The following is a 23904-nucleotide window of genomic DNA, read 5'->3' on the forward strand; positions in this document are numbered from 1 at the left end:
CTGAACTCCAGAATGTTCTCCCTAAAACACTCATTCTCTTTCTCTTTCTTTCTTACTCACTCTCTCTCTCTCACACTCTCTCTCTCTCTCTCTCTCTCTCTCTCTCTCTCTCTCTCTCTCTCTCTCTCTCTCTCTCTCTCTTTCACACTCTCTCTCTTTCACACTCTCTCATTCACACTCACTCTCTCTCACACACACAAACTCGCTCTCGCGCGCTCTCTCTCCACCTCCCCCCTTCCTTCCATGAAGATATGCCTTGAAAGTTTGACTAAGCATTCCAATTATTGTCATACTGACTCCTTATTTGGCTCATTGTCAATTTTGTCTGATAACACCCTGAAGTGCCCTGGGACAATTTATTTTGGTAACAGTGCAGCATTGTATAAATACAGTATGATAAAAACCAAATGCTCCAGATACAGAAAATCTGAAATAAAAGCAAAGTGCTTGAAAAACTCAGATATTGTGGCTGCCTGTGTAGTTGAAGAAATGAGGTTACTGTTTTCGGTTGAATTTAATTGTTCTTCAAAATTAGTGTTCTTCAAAACTATGTTTAGGTCAAGAGAAGAGAGATTCAATCTATTCAGTCTTTCCTGATTTTGACAACTTCCTAGTTCTGGTATCGTAATTTTCTTTTGTACTGTCTCCAGAACGTTTATATCCTTTCTGTTATATACAGTCTTTTTAAAGCAAGGTCTAATCTAAATTCCTATTAAATAGATCAACTGAGCCAATGGACTAAGGAATAGTAGATAGAGTTTAATGCAGATAAATGCGAGGCTTGTATTTTTTGGTAAGACAGATCAGGGCAGGACATATACAGTTAATGGTAGGCAACTGGGAAACGTTGAACAGAGAGATGTAGGGGTGCAGGTCCATAATTCCTTGAAAGTGGCATCACCAGACAGTGGTGAAGAGGGCATGTGGCACACTTGCCTTTATCAGTCAGAGCATTGGGTAAAGGAGTTGGGATCTCATATTGCAACTGTACAAGATATTGGTAAAACCACGTTTGGAGTACTGTGTACAATTCTGGTTGTCCTGCTAAAGGAAGGATTTTATTAAACTGGAAAGGGTGCAAAAAAGATTTAAAAGAATGTTACCGAGACTGGAAGGTTTAAGTTATAAAGAGAGACTGAGATGTTTTCCCTGGAACTTGGAAGGTTGAATAGATCCTTAACGTCATAAGGAATATAGATGAGGTGAATAGCCAAGGTCTTTTTTCCCCAGGGTAGGTGAGTCCAAACCTAGAATGTATAGGTTTATTGTGGGAGGGGAAAGATTTAAAAAGGACCTGAGGGGCATCTTTATTACACACAGGGTGTATATGGAGCAAGCTGCCAGAAGGAGTGGCAGAGGTGGGTAAAATTACAACATCCAAATGACATTTGGACAGTTACATGCTTTAGAGGGATATGGGCCAAATGTAGGAAAATGAGACTAATTTAGTTTCAGAAACCTGGTCAGCATTGGGCGAAAGGGCCTGTTTCCGTGCTGTATGACTCTGTTATTTATTCATAGAATCCCTACAGAGTGGAACCAGGCCCTTCGGCCCAACAACCCCACATCGACCCTCCAAAGAGTAACCCCACCCAGACCCATTCACCTTCCCTATTACTCTACATCTACCCCAGACTAATGCACCTAACCTACAGATCTCTGAACACTACGGGCAATTGATCAAGGCCAATTCACCTGCCCTGCACATCTTTTGAATTGTGGGACAATACTGGAGCACCCGAAGAAAAACCACGCAGACACTGGGAGAATGTGCAAACTCCACATAGACAGTCCCCAAGGCTGGAATCGAACCTGGGTCCCTGGCCTCAACTTCTTCCTGTGGTGGTGGGAGTCGATAAAGTGTGGCACTGGAAAAGGCACAGCAGGTCAGGCAACATCCGTGGAGGAGAGGAGTCAACATTTCGGTCAGGACCCTTCATCAGGACAGTCTCTCCTGTTCCTGGGATGCTGCCTGACCAGCTATCCTTCTCCCAGCACCACACCTTATCGACTCTGACTCTCTGGCATCCGCAGTCCTCCAGTGATAATGGGTCCTCCATTCCTATCATTTCCTGGGTAAAGAATTCCTTATTAGATTTATGGGTGACTATTGTATATTTATAACCCTTAGTTTTGGGCTCCTCCTCAAATGTTACTTCCAGAATGTGGAAGGTTTAGCACTTTTCTTTAAGGTGTAGGATCGCTGCAGTGCTATTTATTTTACATTTTAACTTGGATTGAAACAAAAGCGAAAGTGAAGGGAGCAGTTAGCCACAATGGAGTGACAGGAAATAATGCACACAGGCAGTTTGCTAGAACTTCTTGGAGGGCATTGACGTCCCACAGGGAATAAAGAGGAATTAACTTGCTGTTGCCTTTGGAGAGACTGCTTCCATTTATCAAAGCAGAGAATTGGATTCTATTGAAATCTCTGCTACAAATGCAGTATTACTGCTTCCTCCTAAATCTAGGATCTGTCTGAATGCCGGTTTATTCAAATACAGAAGAGAAAACCGTACTCTTTACTGAATTGAAAAATACATGCTTATTCTTATTGTTTTTTCAGGCTCAATGTTACTGACTGATTGTTTAAAAGCTTTCTTTCAGGAGTGCACAATTAACTCATCTCAGTCCTCTTGGGGGCAAATGAATTGATCCTGGTGAAGCAGTTTTGGCTGTGCATTCTCGTACTGGACAGGTTCCTTGAGCTATAATTAATTGTTCTTCTTGGTGTGTCAGACGGAAGGAAAAAAACACTAGTTGCTAGAGAATGCCAGTAACAGTCAAAGAACGTCTGGTTGGTTAAATACTTGTTACGATAGCTTTGGATGTTGAATTGAATGTTGTATTCTGTGAATATCCTTCCTGGATAGTGATCATCATTAGCCAGTGTCTGATAACTATATATTTACAGAGCAAACATAAAACACCATCTGTGGGAAATGAGAATTCCTCTGCACATTGTTGGATTGGGGTGGACAAAGTCAGAAGTTACATAACACCAGGTTATAGTCCACCTGGTTTATTTAAAATCACAAGCTTTTGGAGTGCTGCTCCTTCATCAGGTGAACTATAACCTGGTGTCATTTGACTTCTGATTTGTTTAAGGAAAGATGGAAATATGTTGGAAGCAGTTCAGAGGAAGTTCACTCTACCTGAAATAGGCAGGTCGTCTCATAAGGAAAGGTTGGACAGACTAGGCTTGTAGGCAAAAGTGAGGACTGCAGATGCTGGAAACCAGAGTTTAGATCAGAGTGGTGCTGGAAAAGCACAGCAGGTCAGGCAGCATCCGAGGAGCAGGAAAATCGATGTTTCGGGCTAAAGCCCATCAGGAATAGAGGCAGGGAGCCTCCAGGGTGGAGAGATAAATGGACGAGGTGGGGGGGGAGCTGGGGAGAAGGTAGCAAAGAGTACAATGGGTGAATGGGGGTGGGAATGGAGGTGATAGGTCAGAGGGGAGGGTGGAGCAGATAGGTGGGAAGGGAGATTGGCAGGTACGGCAGGTCATGAGGACAGTGCCCTCCTCTTTTTTCCCCCCCCCCCCACCCCCAATTTATCTATCCACCCTGGAGGCTTCCTGCCTTCATTCCTGATGAAGGGTTTTTGCCTGAAACGTCAATTTTTCCAGACTAGGCTTAAATCCATTGGAATTTGGAAGAGTAGGAGATGATTTGATTGAAATGTAACAGGGTGGATCCGAAAAGGATATTTCCTTTTGAGGGAATCTGTGACTGAAGATTACTGTCTAAAAGGGTCACTGACTTGAGACACGAGGGCAAATTTGTTCTCGCAGAGAATCGCAAGTCTCAAAAACACTGCCTCAAAAAGTGATGGAAACCAAGTCTGAATATATTTAAGGCAGAGATCCTTGATGAGTGACAGGTGGGGGGGGGGGGGGGGGGGGTATGGTGAAAGATTATTGAGGTGGGTGGGAAAATGGAGTAATCAGATCAGCCATGATCTTATTGAATGTTGGAGCAGGTGTGAAGGAGCAGAGTCCTGCTCCAAACTGGCATGTCTTTATGTAAAGGGCAGTGGAAGCAGATATAGTAGTAACTTTCATAAGGATAAATAACTTGGAAAAAGACTTAAAAGAAAAAAAATTGTAGTTCCATGAAGAAAAGATTATTTGGATTGTTTTTCAAAGGGTTGGCAGAGACTTAGTGGGCTGAATGGCCTCTCTTTGTGTACTGCTTGATGCTATGATGTGCCTTCACATCTGATTAGAACATCAAGATACACAAACCAAAAACTATTCATTAAAATTGGTTTTCTAGTTGTGTAATGATCAAATCATAGCTTTTCCTTTTTCATGGGCATGCCATTTCAAGTACTGACAACAGTATAAAACTGAACTTCTAATTAATACCATTACAGCTTCCTTCCTGTCCAAAAGAGAGAGAAAGTTAAGCCCTGAAATTTGCTTATTGATCAAAGTTTAATTTCTCAAGGAAGTTTGGAGAATTGAACAGCAAAAGCTCAGATTCCAATTTTCCAAAATGCAGTATTCATTTGCTACAAAATTGGAATGACATCAATTGGAAGTGCCATTCACTTCAATTGCACCTCCCATTAATCCAGATTCTGGTCTCAGAATAGAAGCTTGCAATTTCCAGGATTAATTCTTGTTAAGCTATTTATTTTAAGCTTTGTTTTTTTTTAATCCCCAATTTGTCTCTTGAGTGTCTGCCTGCAATTATATATTAACTGCAAGCCATATTTTCTGAACTGTGGCCCTTTTAATTCAATGGAGCCTTGATCAGTCCATCTCACGATGAACTCTGAAGTAATAGCAACTCCTTACTCTGAGGTTTGTTTGATTCAAGACTTGGAGGAGTGGTTCCCTCTCATGGTTCTTGTTCTGTGATTTTTCATTAGGCAATAGAATGAGTACGTGAAGACTTTGATCTTAGTGTTCTTGCCAGACTGGTGATGTTGTGGTTCAGATATCTGCAAGTCTGTTGAACTAACTGAGTTATCAAGGACGAGATGGTGTTGGCAATGTCACTGGATTGTGATCAAGGAGCCCAGCCTTATAATAGAGGGTGGCACGGTGGCTCAGTGGTTAGCACTGCTGCCTCACAACACCAGAGACCCAGGTTTGATTCCAGCCTCCAGGCGACTCTCTGTGTGGAGTTTGCACATTCTTCCCGTGTTTGCGTGGGTTTCCTCTAGGTCACTTGTTTCCTCCGACAATCCAAAGGCGTGCAGGTTAGGTGAACTGGCCATGCTAAATTGCCCATAGTGTTCAGGGATGTGTTAGTTAGGGGTAAATGTAGAGTAATAGGGGAATGGGTTTGGTTGGGATACTCTTCAGAGGTTTTGTATGAACTTGTTGAGATGAAGGGGCCTTTTTCCATACTGTTGGGATTCTGATCTGGGGCCACAGGCCCATGGGAGCTCATAGAAATTAAATTCAGTTAATAAATCTGGTATACAAAACTATTCTCAGTAATGATGGCCATGACAACTATCACGGATTTTTGTGAAAATCCTCCTCATTCACCAGAAGGAAATCTGCTATCCTAACTTGGTCAGGCCTACATGTGGTTCCAGACTAACAGTAATAGGTTAACTGATAATTGTCCTCTGAAGTGACTGAGCAAAAATCTCAGTAGTAAGGATAGTTGAGAATGAGCCACAAGTACTGGCTTGATCAGCAACACCCACGTCATTATAAAAAATGCTTGGTGGTAGTCCTGGCATTTCCAATCAAAGTGATTAACGTCTGCATTCCCTGTGGCCCTTGGCAATTAGGCCATGAACTGGAAGGGCAGCATTGCTCAGTTGTTGCAGCTCGAGATGATACCTTGGAATTTCCTGGATGCCCAATTGCATTAACTCTGTCCCACCTTCATAAGTAACTGCAGGTGAGAAAGGAATACAGGTCCCTGATTTACAAACATCCAATCCTTGTACTTAAACAAGACCCCATGTTAATATTAAGGTTACACCAGGCAAATGTTTGCGTACTTACAAATGGCTATTTTATATTGTCCTGCATTGTGTACCAACTTGCAGAGAAACTGACTTATTAACGTACTCCGGAATGGAACAATTTCATAGCCCAGGGACTCCCTGCATGATATGAATGGGTGATGTCTGCCCCTTTTTTTTATTGTGCTTGTGTGCAAGTCTTGGAGAGCGTTCAGGATACTCTGCTCCAAAGCTGGCATGTTGGATAGAAATCAATGTGAGCTGATGATGACGGGAGATACTGATTTATTCTGTCTAGCTGGTCTGCTAAACTTCTAATTTATAATCTGAAGGAAAATTAAAACCTGAACTCATTTTTTACAGGGCGGTCCCTAACTAAACTTGAAATTTAATATTGTGATAAGGGCAGCTTGGAGTGTTTTGCAACAACTGAATAAAATACAGTCCTGAGGAGCTTATGCACTGCTAACGGTGCTATCTTTCAGATGGAGAGAGGTTGTCTCTCCTCTCAACTGGGTATAAAGATCCCACAGCTGCTGTTTCACAGAAGGGCAAAGGTGTTCTGTGTCAGTGCTTATCTCTCCAGTAACACTGCAAATCCGCTTACCTAGTTCATTGATAAATTGCTGATTAATGTGTTTGAAGTAGTAAAAGGAGCTATATAAATGCAGTTGTTTGTTATTTGAATGGAGATGGGATTGATAACTCCTTAATGGGGTCCATTTCTCTCTCAATCTAGACAATGGGAGAGAATGAAAAGAGACAATGGAAGCCTGTTCTGGTAGTGCTGACTGAAAAGGACATGGTGATTTATCCCAGCATGCCTCGCATGAAGGAATCCTGGTCCAGTCCTGCTCACACTTACCCTTTGCTTGCTACCAGGTAAGGAGAGGGGACAAACTTCCTTTTTTATAATAAAAAACGTTCTTCAATTTACCAACAGAAACTTGACTTCCTTTTCATTGCAAGAGCTTCTCAGCTCATCGACCATGTAAATACAATGGGTACAAGGTCAGGTCAGACGCTGGGAAATTTATGGTGAGTAACTGACCACCTGACTTACCAGAACCTATCCACCATTTACAAGGCACTCAAAAAACTTCACACCATCCAGAGAAAGCGGCCAGTTTAAAAGGCATCCTGTCCACCACCTTCAGTATCGAGTCCTTCCACATCCAATGAGTGGCAGCAGTATGCACAATCTATAAGGTGCACTGCAGTCACTCACCAAGTCTTCAAACCTCAACCACCCAGACAGGCAAGGGTACCAGAACCATTGGAAGTTTCTCTCCAAACCACACATCATACTGACTTAGAATCATATCACTGATCCTGCACTGTCACTGGGACAAAGCCCTGAAACTGACTTCCTAACAGAACAATAGGTGTATTTACACCACATGAACAGCAGTGACTGATGACTACTTTCTTTGGGGTATTTAAGGATGGGCAATAAATGCTGGCTTTGCTCGCAATGATGCAATCCAAGATTGATTTTTTTTTAAAAATCAACGTAAGTTTAATTAAACTGGAACTGATGGGACTTTGACAAGTATTTCTTGCCTTATATTCTTTAGATCTAATCATTTTCTTCACTATACATTGTACATAATTAGCCTTCCTTACTTTGAACAAAGGAGCATAGGAACTTGAGGCTGTTCAGCTTGCTGAGCCTGTTCTACCATTCAACGAGATCACAGTTAATCTGTGGCTTAACTGCACATACTTGCATTTACTACATATCTTTAACATATTTGGCAAACTAAATCAATCTCTTATTTAAAATTATCAACTGATCCAGCATCATTTGCAATTTATGAAAGAGAGTTTCAAACTTCTACCAGCTTTGTATAAAGAAATATTTCCTGTAAAGATTGACTCTAATTTTTAGCCTGACTCCCTCACTAGTGGAGTATGAACAATCAGGGAGAGACCATCAGTTCTCCATAACACCTTGAACACTAAATTAAAATTATTCCTTAACCTTCTAATAACTTTCAATTAATTGTGCTATCCCTCTTTTTGTAATTTAAATTTAAAGTCTATCATTCTGGTAAATTTATTCTGTATTCCTTCGAAGGCCAGCAACTGAGAAATATTTACAGTGCCCCAGGTGTGATCTAACTAAGGCTTTGTATGTACTTCATTTGTATTATATTCCTCTAGGTATATAGACTGCAGACTTGGATAATTATTGAACGTTTGCCTCTCCTATAGAGAGGGTGTGGGGAGAGTAGAGGGTGAATTTAATCCTGCATCAAAGTGATTCTGAAATTCGCATTGTATCCTGTAATTCATCACTCTGATATGAAAAACTTCAGTGACTTCATCTTGTCCATGTAATCCTGGCCACGTCAATTTGAACAATGTAAATCAGTGAAATGAGATTGCCTTGCCCTGAGTTACTCAGAGACAGTCTCCAGTTAATTACCAGAACAACCTGGCTACAATGTACCAACAGAGTGATACACCAATGTGTCACTTTTGAAAATTCCAATTCTCTGGTTTAAATTTCTCCATGGCTACAAATGCCCTAACCTCCCTGGGCTCTGCAGCACCCCTCCAAATCTCATGATTCTGACCTCTTGCCCTTCATCCCCTCACTCCACCATTTGCTGTCTGTTTCGGTTAGTTGCCTGGGCTCTCAGCTATGGAATTCCTCCTCTAAACGTCGTGACTTCCTTTCCTAAGAATGTTTCTGCAACCCCTTTCGGTATCAAGTTGTTCCTAAAATCTCCCTCCTTTTGGATTGGAGAGTTTTTTTCTTTAGATTACACCTCTGCAGAAGTATTTTTATAATGTTAAAGGTGCTTCTTCTTGGTGAAAATTGGTGCACTAGGACCTGCCTTGCTTCATTTATGGGTTAACATTTAAAGCAGGTGGATGTGCCATCTTGTGGTCAGGTGCATAAATGGTGAGACATAGTTCAGCTCGAATCAGAAATTTAAGGCTCAAGATATTTTTGTAATCAACCTGTTTGAAGATGGTATTGAGCAAGGTGGGACTTACCTCTGAGTCAGGCGATTCAGGTATATGTTTGCTACCTTTGCATCACTTGACCTCTTCATAAACTTAAGGCTTAATTAGCTTTTGGCAACTTAAAGCAGATGTCCATTGTTGGACCTGTTTACTGTGGCCTAATGGAAATACCCCTGAATCTGCTCACCTGGGTGTGAACTGTGGCTCAGTGGGAGTAGTACTCTGACCTCTGAAGGTTTTGAGTTCAAGTCCTGCTTAATGCTAGCGTTAGAGCAGTGCTGCTGCTTCCTTTACAGGTGCTGTATACATGTATACCAAACCTACAAATTCTTGGAATATTCCCTCACTTCAGATTCCCTCAGATCAGATCATTGTTCGTAGAATCTGTACAGTGCAGAAAGAGGCCATTCAGCCCATTAAGTTCAGTATCACAGAGGGATGTGGAGGCCAGGTCACTGAGTATTTTAAGACCAAGATAGGCTCTTGATTGTCAAGGGTTACGGGGAGAAAGCAGGAGAATGGAGTTGAGAAACTTAAGCCATGACTGAATGGGCTGAAATGGCCTATTTTCTGCCCCTATGTCTTATGGTCTAACCCTCTGAAGAGTATCCCACCCAGACCCCCACCTGGTCCCTGTAACCCTGCATTTCCCATGGCTAAACCACCTAGCCTGTACATCCCTGGACACTATGGACAATTTAGCATAACCAATCCACCGAACCTGCTCATCTTTAGACTGTGGGAGGAAACTGGAGCAGATGCTGGGAGAATGAGCGCACAGTCACCCGAGGCTGGAATTGAAGCTAGGTCCCTGGCGCTGTGAGGCAGCAGTGCTAACCACTGAGCCACCGTGCCGCTCCAGAGGGATTGCCGAAGAAGAGGGGCAGATGAGTATGGTTGACCAAATAGCTTTAAGAATGGGCAGAAAGGATTTATCTTTGTAAATGATTCACTGAAGTTTTTTTTAAACAATCTTTGATTTCAAGCCACTAATTACAAGGAAATGTCACTGAATTCCATAATGGAATTACTGCTGGAAAAATCCCAGTTATTCATTTGTATCATTTATGTAGTTTGGGAGGGGAGGGCTTGGTCAGAACTAAGGAAGGAGTAAATTATTAGCTGCCTCGTGAAAAGTCCAGCTCACTGTGCCAGGGCATTGGCCTTTAGTGAAGCTTTGAAAGGTTTCCTGAGACAAATGAATGGAAGGTTGATCATTGCCAGGTGATTTTTCTCCCATGACCCGACCATGACCCAGCCTCCACAACCGAGCATTGTTGTTTTGTCACTAGCTCAGTTCGTATCATAAAACCCCTTCCTCTGAATCATAGGAAACAGCTTTAAGAATGTCTGTCTGTCTGGTTTCTTTACCCTGAGTCTGTTTTCAGCAATCTTAGTTTGTTTGCATCTGTGTTACTTGTAAAATTTTCATCCCCTTGCTCTTAAAAACAAAAGGTTACTGAACAATGCAATTTAACCTGAAGACCCCAGAGCTTTAAATGCTTTCCTTGGGTTTAAGTGTTTGAAGTGGAATTATAGGTCCTGTTCTCATTTGCCCAGCCTGTAAAATTACAGAGCAAATATTTCAAACTGCTATGCACTCCCCCTGCCCCAAACTCCAACCTCAACGTCCTTCTGAATTTGCCAGCTCTGGGTGGGGTCTAGTCAGAAGTAGGGGTTTCTGGTGCTTTGTCCATTTAGTGTTCAGTAGGAGCTGGGATAAGACAAATTTTATAGCCAAAGCCTCTTAGACTTTCAAAAGCAACAGGAAAAATTTAAGATGAGCTTTGAGAAGAATCTGAAGATCAGTTGTTCATCAGGTCACCACAATTAAATCGAATTGAGTAAAGGGACTTCATTTGAACTCTCTGCGAGTCTGGGACTGTGGAACATGCTAGTATCAGACATACTTGAAATGAACAATAAAGATGCATTTTAAGATAAGAAACACAAGTACATGAGGGAGAGAGAGAAAAATGTAGGTTAGGCCACCTTTGGAATGCTGTTTTCAATTCTGGTCTTCCTGCTGTAGGGAAGATGTTAAACTTGAAAGGATGTCAGAAAACATTTACAAGATGTTGATGAGGTTGGAGGATTTGAGTTATAGGGAGAGGCTGACTAGACTCTGTCTGTTTTCCCTGGAATGTCAGAGGCTGAAGGGTGACTTTATAGAGGTTTATAAAATCATGAAGGACATGGATAGGGTGAGTAACCAAGGTCTTTTTCCTGAGGTGAGAGAGTTCAAAACTAGAGGGCGTAGGTTTAAGATGAGAGAGATGAGATATAAAAGAGACCTAAAGGACAACGTTTTTACGCAGAGAGTGGTGCGTGAATGGAATGAGCTGCCAGAGGAAATGATGGAGGCTGGTACAATTACAACATTTTAAAAGGCATCTGGATAGGTATATGAATAGGAAGGGTTTAGAGGGAATTGGGCCAAGTGCTGACAAATGGGATTAGATTAGGATATCTGATCAGCATGGACGGGTTGGACTGAAAGACCTGTTTCTGTGCTGCACAACTCTATAAATAGAAGGATATTTGGAGGAGGTTAGATGAGTTCAAAGTTTGTGAGAAGATTTGTAGCTCGGGCGCTCGTTGTTGTGGTTCTGTTCGCCGAGCTGGGAATTTGTGTTGCAGACATTTTGTCCCCTGTCTAGGTCACATCCTCAGTGCTTGGGAGCCTCCTGTGAAGTGCTTCTGTGATGTTTCCTCCGGCATTTATAGTGGTTTGTCTCTGCCGCTTCCGGTTGTCAGTTCCAGCTGTCCGCTACAGTGGTCGGTATATTGGGTCCAGATCGATGTGTTTGTTGATAGAATCTGTGGATGAGTGCCATGCCTCTAGGAATTACCTGGCTGTTCTCGGTTTGGCTTGTCCTATAATAGTAGTGTTGTCCCAGTCGAACTCATGTTGCTTGTCATCTGCGTGTGTGGCTACTAAGGATAGCTGGTCGTGTTGTTTTGTGGCTAGTTGGTGTTCATGGATGCGGATCGTTAGTTGTCTTCTTGTTTGCCCTATGTAGTGTTTTGTGCAGTCCTTGCATGGGATTTTGTACACTACGTTGGTTTTGCTCATGCTGGGTATCGGGTCCTTTGTCCTGGTGAGTTTTTGTCTGAGAGTGGCTGTTGGTTTGTGTGCTGTTATGAGTCCTAGTGATCACTGTAGTCTGGCTGTCAGTTCAGAAATGTTTACGTTACCATATATCAAGAACATTTCTGAACTGACAGCCAGACTACTACGACCACTAGGACTCATAACAGCACACAAACCAACAGCCACTCTCAGACAACAACTCACCAGAATGAAGGACCCGATACCCAACATGAGCAAAACCAATGTAGTGTACAAAATCCCTTGCAAGGACTGCACAGAACACTACATCGGACAAACAGGAAGACAACTAACGATCCGTATCCATGAACACCAACTAGCCACAAAACGACATGACCAGCTATCCTTAGTAGCCACACACGCAGGTGACAAGCAACATGAGTTCGACTGCGACAACACTACTATTATAGGACAAGCCAAACAGAGAACAGCCAGGGAATTCCTAGAGGCATGGCACTCATCCACAGACTCTATCAACAAACACATTGACCTGGACCCAATATACCGGCCACCACAGCTGGAACTGACAGCCAGAAGCGGCAGAGACAAACCACTATAAATGCTGGAGGAAACATCACAGAAGCGCTTCACAGGAGGCTCCCAAGCACTGAGGATGTCACCAAGACAGGGGACGAAATGTATGCAACACAAATTCCCAGCTCGGCGAACAGAACCACAACAAGAAGTGGAAGGAGGATTGAGTGGCAATGGCACAGACTGGTGGTGTTGAAAGGCCTGCTTCTGTTCAGTAATTTCTATGTAGTTCCCTGTGCTGTTGCTTAGAGATCAAAGGATCAGGAGGGAAGGAACTTGATTCCCTTGAAGTGGCAGGGGTGATATTCAACTTCACTATGAGCAAAACTGAGACCATAAATCAAAACCTAAGAAATCATCAAGAACACAGCATAGAAGCAGGAAAAATGGGCAAGGAAGCAAGAAAATAAAGTGTTATTAAAAATAACCTTAAGCCCATGTGTATGGAAATCATGTCTGTTCAATCATAAGATGAAATGGGAAACAAAAACTTTGGGAGAAATCCATCTGGAACAGAGTGCAAATTCCCGAGGCACTTGTCCACTGATGGAATTGGGCTAGGCTCATATAAATGTTTAGAAAGAAAAATGAAACATTTTTATTAGACCTGATGATGGTCCAAATTGTTTTACCATCATAAAGTACTTTACACCAGCGATTTATATTTCATACATAGAAAAGACAACAGCCAAATGGTGTACAGCAAAATCCGACAAACAGCAATGCTATAACAACCAGATAATCTATTTTATATATTCACTCCCGCACACCAGGAAGAATTTACCTGCTGTTCTACCAAGGGGGTCTCTCAATCATGAACAGTTTACGATCTCTTCTGTCCCGACCTTATAGCTGACTCCTCCAGTTTTTTTTTAAACTCAGAAATGGAATGGAATTTGAAGCTTCAATCTCCGAGGTAAGGTTCCTACCCATTGAGACACTGCTCAAAGAGTAGGTAGCCTCTGAGAGGGTTCTGGCAAGACATTGTCAGCCTAACTTCATCTATCATTGACAGCCACAAGCGAGGTGCCGGAAGACTGGACTATGGCTAACATGGTGCCACTATTTAAGAAAAGTGGTAAGGAAAAGCCAGGGAGCTATAGGCCAGTGAGCCTGACGTCAGTGGCAGGCAGGTTGTTGGATTGGATTCTGAGCGAGAGGATTTACATGGACTTGGAAAGGCAAGGACTGATTAGGGAGAGTCAACATACCTTGTGCGTGGGAAATCATGTCTCACTAACTTGATTTGAGTTTTTTGAAGAAATAACAAAGATGATTGAGGGTAGAGTGGTGGATGTGATCTCTATGGAGGTCAGCAAGGCGTTAGACAAGGCTCCTCATGGCAGACTGGCTAGCAAGGTTAGATCACATGGAATACAGGAAGAACTAGCTATTTAGATAGAGAACTGGCTTGAAGTTAGAAGACAGGGTGGTGGTGGAGGGTTGTTTATCAGACTGGAGGCCTGTGACCAGTGGAGTGCCTCAAGGATCGGTGCTGAGTCCACTACTTTTTGTCATTTATATAAATGATTTAGATGTGAATATAGGAGTATAGTTAGTAAGTTTGCAGATGACACCAAAGTTGGAGGTGTAGTGGACAGTGAAGAAGGTTGCCTCCAATTACAATGGGCGGCATGGTGGCACAGTAGTTAGCACTGCTGCCTCACCGCGCCAGAGACCTGGGTTCAATTCCCACCTCAGGCAACTGACTGTGTGGATTTTGCATTCTCCCAGTGTCTGCATGGGTTTCCTCTGGGTGCTCCGGTTTCCTCCCACAATCCAAAAAGAATGTGCAGGTTAGGTGAATTGACCATGCTAAATTGCCTGTAGTGTTAGGTGAAGGGGTAAATGTAGGGGGATGGGTCTGGGTGGGTTATGCTTCGGCGGGTCGGTGTGGACTTGTTGGGCTGAAGGGCCTGTTTCCACACTGTAAGTAATCTAAAATCTTGATCAGGTAGGCTTAGGGACCGAGGTGTGGCAGATGGAGTTTAATTTAGATAAACGTGTGGTCCTGCATTTTGGAAAAACAAATCAGGGCAGGACTTATACACTTAATGGTACAGTCCTGGGGAGTGTTGATGAACAAAGAGACCTTGGAATGCAGGTTCCTTTAAAGTGGAGTCACAGGTAGATAGGATAGTGAGCAATGAGTTTGGTACACTTGCCTTCACTGGTCAGCGCATTAGGAGTATAAGAGTTGAGAGGTCATTTTGCAGCTGTAGAGGATATTGGTTAGGCCACTAATGGAATACTCTGTGCAATTTTGATATCTCTGCTATAGGAAGAATGTTGTGAAACTTGAAAAGGTTCAGAAAAGATTTACAAGGATGTTGCCAAGGTTGGAGGGTTTGAGCTATAGGGAGAGGTTGAATAGGCTGGAGCGTCAGAGGCCAAGAGGTGACATTACAGAGGTTTATAAAATCATGAAGGGCATGATGTAGGGTGATTTGGAGATGCCAGTGTTGGACTGGGGTGCAGAACGTTAAAAATCACACAACACCAGGTTATAGTCCAACAGGTTTAATTGGAAGCACTAGCATCCGGAGCGTCGCTCCTTCATCAGGTGGTTGTGGAGGACACAATTCTAAGGCACAGAATTTATAGCAAAAACTTAGTGTGATTTAACTGAAATTATACTTTGAAAAATACCCACACTCATACATGCATGTATGCTATATGTTTGCTATAAATTCTGTGTCCTATAATTGTGTCCTCCACAACCACATGATGAAGGAGCAGTGCTCCGAAAGCTAGTGTGCTTCCAATTAAACCTGTTGGACTATAACCTGGTGTTGTGTGATTTTTAACTATGGGTAGGGTGAATAGACAAGGTTTTTTTTCCCTGAGGTGGGGGAGTCCAAAACTAGAGGGCATAGGTTGTGGGTGAGAGGGGAAAGTTTTAAAAGGGACCTATGAGGCAACTTTCTCACGCAGAGGTTGGTAAGTGTATGGAATGAGCTGCCAGAGGAAGTGGTGGGGGCTGGTACAATTGCAACATTTAAAAGGCACCTGGGTGAGTATATGAATAGGAAGGCTTTAGAGGGATATAGGCCAAGTGCTGGCAAATGGAACTAGATTAGGTTAAGATATCTGGTTGGCATTTATAAATTAGATCGAAGGGTCTGTTTCCATGCTATATATCTCTATGGCTCAATGGGTAGAACAAGGTGGGAAATGGGAGCAAATTAATAAGAGATCTCAGAAATTAAACAACTGTCAGTGTGCTATTTTGACATTGCCCTTTTGTTTTCTGGAACCATAAATGAATTGCCAAGAAATTATTTAAAATTTCATGAGATATGTAATAGGTCAAAGTGACAGTGAGTGCAAGTAAGCTTCCAAACATGAATCTAATTCTGTCAATGAAATTGACAGTATATGTAGCTTTGGAAAAAATCCATGTTAGACTGACAGCTCCAGTGACGAGTCACATAGTTCCTGGGTTGGTGTATTTAAATTTTGGAATTTTCCCTATGCGTGGTATGCTGTTGGATATGGTCATGTGAATATACCGAGTGAAAGCAATTAGGAGTAAACACTAACTTTTCAATTCAGTGAAGTTCTTGTGTTTTCATAAATTAAGCAATGAATATAAATCGGCCCTGAGTCTTTGAATGTCATGAACTTCACATCTGCCTGGTTAATATGTTGAACTAAAAAAAATGTTTGGATAAATATCTGGAAATAATACTGTTAAAATGCAACTCATTCATTTCCAATAGTGGTGATGAAATCCATCATAAAAAATAATTCACAAGCTCCCTAGCTGGATTCATTAATCAGCTCCTCTTCAACTGTCCGTTATTCAGAACATTTACAAGGATCCATATAATCTGCCTAATGAAGTTTGCTTAGAACATCCAGAAATCTTGAATGAATCCTGTTTCCATGATTTAAGGTGGCAGTACTAAGTACAGTAACATTACCATCTCTTGCCCTCTCTCAAGCCCATCTGTATTTGAGACCCTCATCTATTCTTTTGTTACCTTCACGTTTTCAACATGATTGCTCTCTTGAGTAGCCACCAATCATGCATTCTCCATAAACTGGATCTCAATCTAAATTCTACTGGCACACACTACCTCCCACTAAGCCTCCTTCACTCATCAGCCACTGTGTTGAACTGTTTTGATTCATGATCTGGTGATGCCTCCATTTCAAAGTTCTTACCCTTGTATTTATATAGTGCCATTCACAACCCTAGATGTCCCAAAGTGCTTTACATCCAATGTAGTGTTGTCACTGTTGCAAAAAATGAAACTGTAGCAGCCTAGGGATGGGAGTGAGGTGGAGCAGGATGCCAGGAGCAGAGGATTACAAGGTTTAGGCCCAGCTAATAAAGGCCAGTCACTGTTTTGCTGATACCAACAGGTGGGTTAGAGAGCTGTCTCTTTGAGAAGTGGCCACATGTAAGAGGGAGATTTAGAGGATGGAAGCATTGGGGGAACCCATCAAAAGGATGAGTTAAACAGGGAAGCCACAGGAGCTGAAATGTAGGTTGGGAGGCCACATTGGTGTTGGGAAGAGATAAGGACACTACAAGTGGGGCAGCACGGTGGCTCAGTGGTTAGCACTTCTGCCTCTCAGATCCAGGGACCCATGTTCAACTCCTGCCTCGGGCAATTGTCTGTGTGCAGTTTGCAAATTCTCCCCGTGTCTGCGTAGGTTTCCTCTGGGTACTCTGGTTTCCTCCCACAATCCAAAAACGTGCAGGTTAGGTGAATTGGCTATGTTGAATTGCCCATAGTGTTAGGCGCATTAGTCAAGGGGTAATAGGTCTGGGTGGGTTACTCTTCAGAGGGGTCATTGTGGACTTGTTGGGCCAAATGGCCCGTTTCCATACTGTAGGGAATCTAAAAAGTGGGGAGGGAGACTGCATGGGCAAAGATGGCTGCCAGTGTGGTGAAGAGGAATGGTTTCAAGCTTTCAATAAAGAAACCCTCAGCTGATTTAAGATTTTGGGAAAATCTGAAATAACTGAGGTAATGCATTACTTGCAAATAAATATGGTATGTCTAGATTTAGGTTGTAAATATTCAGAAGCTATTCCATGGGAAATAGTATAATGGATGCTTTTGTAATAAGGTGTTAAATCTAAAAATTGAAATCTGAAATGTAGCAGAAAAGGCAGGATATAATACTCTAGTTTTGTGACTTTGCGATGGAAATATATTAGCCGTAACCTCATCAGCCTGCAGATATTAGATTTATGGTGATGGCTTTTTGTATGTAGAACAATATATTAGCTATTTTGGTACATTTTTTTTGCTAACTTAAATATGTTGTTTTGTGCCAATTGAAATTTGGTTGGTATCTCGGAATCTAATGCTTTCCTTGTGCACTATGTCTAAGTTTATTAGAATTGATTATTATTGAGGATAGCGATGAATTCTTCTAATTCTGCTTCTGTCTGAGACTATATACCATGTATGTCAACAAAAATAGCGTGTGACAGTGTGACCGTGTCAACTAATAGAACAGAGTGAGAAGGCAGCCCCTGACCTCTCTGCCTAAAAGCACTGCGGGTTTACCTAGACCCAAAGTTCAAGAAAGCAGCTCATCACCACCACCTCGAAGGCAATTAGAAAGGGTAATAAATATTGGTCCAGTCAGCAACTGCCACAATCCATGTACGCATTAAAAACAAACCTTCCAAAACTGTGACCTCTCTCATCTGGCTCAGTTCTACAAGCTGAAAGGCCTGAATGCCACTTCCTGTTTGTGTTCTCAATCATTTCCAATGCCAGACTTCCCATGAACAAATTTGTGGACTTCAGTTATTTCAAGTTTACGATGAGTGTGTGTTTCTGTCCTGTTTTGTAGATTGGTTCATTCTGGTGTGGGGAGAGATTCACCACAACCAGGTGGGGAGCTGTCTTTTGCCACTCGCACTGGAACACGCCAAGGCATCGAGACTCACCTCTTCCGTGTCGAGACCAACTCCAGTTTGTCCAACTGGACCAGGCAAATTGTACAGGGCTGCCACAATGCAGCTGAACTCACTAAAGAAGTCACAACCAGTGAGTATCTGTCATGTCATACATTTTGGTGGGAGTAAGCTTTCTGTTGTGTGATATTTCCACTGGAGTTGTCAACATATCTCTTTTGCTTTTAGAAAATGGTCTTTTATGAATTTCCTAGACCGTGCACAAAGGAATTAATAATGGAATGGAGGAGTTACAGTATTTTTTAATCAATTGGCATCTGTTGTCTTCCTCCTTTCTGAAAGGGCTCTCACCAACATTGATAAAGGTTAAAGAAGACCTTGTTTAGAGCAACCCAAGCTGGCAAGGCACTAATTTGCCGCCTTTCTCAAACTACCTTATGACAAAGTTAAAAATCACCCAACACCAGGTTATAGTCCAATAGGTTTGTTTGGAAGCACCAGCTTTCGGAGCACTGCTCCTTAATCAGGTGGTTGTGGAGTATAAGATCGTAGGACACAGAATTTATAGCAAAAGTTTACAGTGTGATGTAACTGAAGTTATATATTGAAAAAGAGCTGGATTATTTGTTGAGTGTCTCATCTTTTAGAAGGAACATATTAATTTTAGTTCCTTCATATGTAAACCCCAGAACTTAAAGTTACATTCTCAAGTGAGCTTTAACAATCGGTGCCATGTTGGCCCAGATAATTCACTGAAGTCGTGAGGTACCCTTAATGAGACTGTTTGTTTGTGCCCCAATCTTCAGACTAATTCTATTTATAAACAGGGATTTACAGAATCTTACATGGATTCTTCCAGTTTTTGAGCAAAATAAAATGTAATTCTGTAAGTACAAATTCATCCCACAAACTTGTGTGTGTGTGTGTACACGCACTTTTGCATGTATGTGTGAGGGGTGTATGTCTGTGAGAGAGTATGTGTGAGAGTGTAAAGGGGTATAGGTCTGTGAGAGGGTGTGTGTGAGTGTATGTGTGAGCATCTGAGAAAGGGTCTGTGTGAGTGTATTGGTCAGTAGGTGTCTGTGTGTCTGTCTGTATGTGTAGTGAAGTGGGGTCACCTGTAGTGTGACATGAACCCAAGGGCCCGGTTGAGGCCATCCCCATAGGTACCGAACTTGGCTATCAGCCTCTGCTCGGCCACTTTGTGTCGTTGCCTGTCCTAAATTTGGAGGACAGTCACCCAAAGGTCCCAGGTCGAATGTCCCCGACCGCTGAAGTGTTCTCCGACTGGGAGGGAACACTCCTGTCTGTTGATTGTTGCACAGTGTTCATTCAACCCTTGCCGTAGCCTCTTCTTGTTCTCACCAATGTACCATGTCTCAGGGCATCCTTGCCTGCAGCGTTTGAAATAGACAACGTTGATCGAGTCACATGAGTACCTTCCACATACGTGGTGGGTGGTGTCCCCATGTGTAATGTGGATAGCATCTATCGTGACAGGGTTGTACGGTGTTGTCCTGAAAGCCAGACAGTTTGCTATGAACAATGATCTGTTTGAGGTTTGGTGGTTTAAAGGCAAGAAGTGGAGGCGTGGGGAAAGTATTGGCAAGGTGCTCATCCTCAAAGAACATGGCGTAGTTTTTCAGCTCCTGGGAAGTACTGGACAATGGGTATACTATCGGTTGCAGCTCATGTCTGTCTCCTGAGGAGGTCATTGCAGTTTCTCGCTGTAGCACATTGGAACTGGCGGTCAATGAGTTGAGCATCGTGTGCCGTTCTTACAAGACCACCTGATCCGACATGCTACAGCTAGAAACTGTAATGACCTCCTCAGGAGACAGACACAAGCTGCAACCGACAGGATACCCATCGTTGTCCAAAACTTCTCATGAGCTGAAAAGCTATGCCATGTTCTTCGCGGCCTGCAACACATTATCAATGCGAATGAGCACCTCACCAAGACCTTCCCCACCCCTCCACTTCTCGCCTTTAAACAACCACCAAACCTCAAACAGATCATTGTTCGCAGCAAACAGCCGGGCTTTCAGGACAACAGCATACAATCTTGTCACAGTAGATGCTGCAAGATGTGTCAGAGTGCCAACACGGATACCACCATGTATGTGGCAGGTAACCATGTGACTCGGCCAATGTTGTCTATCTCATACACTGCAGGCAAGGATGTCCTGAGGCATGGTACATTGTTGTAGCCTCTGCTTGGTCTCACCAACGGATGAATGGACACCGCACAACAATCAACAGACAGGAGTGTTCATCCCATTTGGAGAATACTTCAGTGGTCCAGGACATTTAACTTCAGACCTTCGGGTGACCATTCTCCAAGGCGGACTTTGGGACAGGCAACAACGCAAAGTGGTTGAGCAGAGGCTGATAGCCAAGTTCGGTAGCTATGAGGATGGCCTCAACCGGGACCCTGAGTTCATGTCACACTACGTGTGACCCCATTGAACTAGACACAGACACACACGCAGACGCAGACACACGCACTCCTACAGACCAATACGCTCATGCAGACCCTCTCTTATACACAAGCTGTGTCTCATATGCTCACATGCACCCTCTCACAGACTTACACCCCTTTACACTCTTGACTCTCACACACACATACATACACTCTCGCAGAATTCAGATATCCCCCTACGTGCGTGCGCACACACACACACACACACACACACACACACACACACACACACACACACACACGTTTGTGGGGTGAATTTATACTTGCAGAATTACATTTTATTTTGCTCAAAAACTGCAAGAATCCATGTAAGATTCTGTAAATCCCTTTTTTAGATTAGAATTAGTCTGAAGTTTGGGGGACAGACAGCCTCACACAGGGCACCTCACTCCTTCAATGCATTATCTGGGCCAACGTGGCACATACTGTTAAAGTTCACTTGAGAATGTAACTTTAAGAAAGTTCTGAGATTTATATATGGAAGAACTGAAACCAACATGGTCATTTTAAAAGATGAGAATCTTAACAAACAATCCAGTTCTTTGTCCTACGATCTTATACTCCACAACCACCTGATGAAGGAGCAGTGCTCCGAAAACTAGTGCTTCCAAAAAACCTGTTGGACTATAACCTGTGATTTTTAACTTTGTACAACCCAGTCCAACACTGACACCTCCACATCATGACCACCTTATGACAGGGTGAATTCACGATGAAGGGAACTAAACATTTACTACTTGGCATTCAAGCTCCTGATTTCCTGGCTGTTGTCCAGTGTGTGTCTGCCTGAGACCTTGACCCATTACTGTTGTGTATAATAGAAAATAGATGCAATTCTGTACCCAAATAATAGTGAGAATGTGAATCTTGCTACAACAGGGTTGAGGTAAATAGCATAGATGCAATTAGACAAAAGCTGAATAAACACATGATCAAACCATAAGTGGATCAAGTGAGATGGAATGGGGTGAGAGGAGGTGTAAGCATTAACATGGATCAGTTGGGCCAATTACCCACGTTTCTCTGCTGCAAGTTCTGTGTTCGCCTAGCCATGGCACGGGGAATGTGACAACCACATTTATGTGGGCAGCACGGTTGTTCAGCCGTTAGCACTGGTGTGCCTCAGCGCCAGGTAATCGACTCCAGCCTTGGACAGCTGTCTGTGTGGAGTTTCCTGTTCCTGCATCGGTTTCCACCCACAGTCCAAAGATGTGCAGGTTAGGTGAAATTACCGTACTAAATTACCCATAGTATCCAGGATGTGCAGGTTAGGTGGATTAGCCAGGGGAAATGTAGGGTTACAGGAATACAATGGGGGAGGGGGGGAGGGTCTGGATGTAATGGGACAAATGGCCTGCTTCCACACTGTAGAGATTCTATGATTCTATAAAGTACAATTAATAAGGAACAACATAAATTTATAGAGCGACAAACTGCTCACGATGACACCGAGCATAGAGCTCTTCAGAGAGCAGGCACAGACAACTCGGGCTGAATGGTCTCCATCTGTGCAATAACATTTCTGATTCAGCAATACGTTACTAAGTATGAGTCTAGTCTAACGATCTGACTCAGAGGGGCCATGAGGCTTGACAGTGTGGGTGTTGGTGAATATTTAAGCTGGTTCAGTAGACCATGATCTGAGACTCGAGGTTAAGCTTCACGGTTAGAAAAGATCAGGGAGATACTTAAAGTGCCAAATTTGGGAAAGGGAAATACCAGGTGCAAAAAGATTAAAACACTTTGTTTCACACAAATATTTCTTGCATTAATGATTACAAAATCCACGCATTTCTTTTAAAAAAAAAACACTTGCTTACTAAAGAGGCAGTGGGATTATTCTGATGACTCTCTCAGGAACTTTTCTACAGTGCATTGTGCTGAAAGTAATAATTCAAAACTATAGTTCTTTTGCTGTGATGTAATAGTCGAGTTTGGCAGTAATGCCAAAGTTACGTTATTGGACTGAATGGTAATCCAGGTAATATCAGACATTACTTAGATTGTACAAGTTCAAATACCACCATAGCAGTTTGAGAGCTTTATAATTTATTTAAGAACAGATGTCAGGAAATAGCTGGAAAGTAAAAATTAAATTGTGTCAGGATAGATAGAGTCATAGAGATGTACAGCATGGAAACAGACCCTTCGGTCCAACCTGACCATGCCGAACAGATATCCCAACCCAATCTAGTCCCACCTGCCAGCACCCGACCCATATCCCTCCAAACCCTTCCTATTCATATACCCATCCAAATGCCTCTTAAATGTTGCAATTGTACCAGCCTCCACCACATCCTCTGGCAGCTCATTCCATACACGTACCACCCTCTGCGTGAAAATGCTGCCCCTTAGGTCTCTTTTATATCTTTCCCCTCTCACCCTAAACCTATGCCCTCCAGTTCTGGACACCCCAACCCCAGAGAAAAGACTTCCTATTTACCCTATCCATGCCCCTCATAATTTTGTAAACCTCTATAAGGTCACCCCTCAGCCTCCGACACTCCAGGGAAAACAGCCCCAGCCTGTTCAGCCTCTCCCTGTAGCTCAAATCCTCCAACCCGGCAACATCCTTATAAATCTTTTCTGAACCCTTTCAAGTTTCACAACATCTTTCCGATAGGAAGGAGACCAGAAATGCACGCAATATTCCAACAGTGGCCTAACCAATATCCTGTACAGCTGCAACATGACCTCCCAACTCCTGTACTCAATAATCTGGCCAATAAAGGAAAACATATCAAATGCCTTCTTCACTATCCTATCTAACTGTGACTCCACTTTCAAGGAGCTATGAACCTAGTACTCCAAGATCTCTTTGTTCAGCAACACTCCCTAGGACCTTACCATTAAGTGTATAAGTCCTGCTAAAATTTGCTTTCCCAAAATGCAGCACCTCACATTTATCTGAATTAAACTCCATCTGCCACTTCTCAGCCCATTGGCCCATCTGGTCAAGATCCTGTTGTAATC

The 23904-nt window shown here is 42.8% G+C and overlaps 1 protein-coding gene across 1 annotated transcript in view; it reads left to right on the forward strand.

The window, feature by feature from the left end:
• sntb1 (syntrophin, basic 1) overlaps positions 1-23904 on the forward strand; it is a 125611-nt gene that overhangs the window by 83392 nt on the left and 18315 nt on the right. Inside the window, exons 5-6 of the mRNA XM_072570937.1 lie at positions 6677-6819; positions 18386-18582. Of these exons, the coding sequence (XP_072427038.1) occupies positions 6677-6819; positions 18386-18582 (340 nt within the window). The remainder of the gene's footprint in view (positions 1-6676; positions 6820-18385; positions 18583-23904) is intronic.

The sequence above is a fragment of the Chiloscyllium punctatum genome, chromosome 5, assembly GCF_047496795.1.
Source record: "Chiloscyllium punctatum isolate Juve2018m chromosome 5, sChiPun1.3, whole genome shotgun sequence".
Taxonomy (NCBI): Eukaryota; Metazoa; Chordata; class Chondrichthyes; order Orectolobiformes; family Hemiscylliidae; genus Chiloscyllium; species Chiloscyllium punctatum.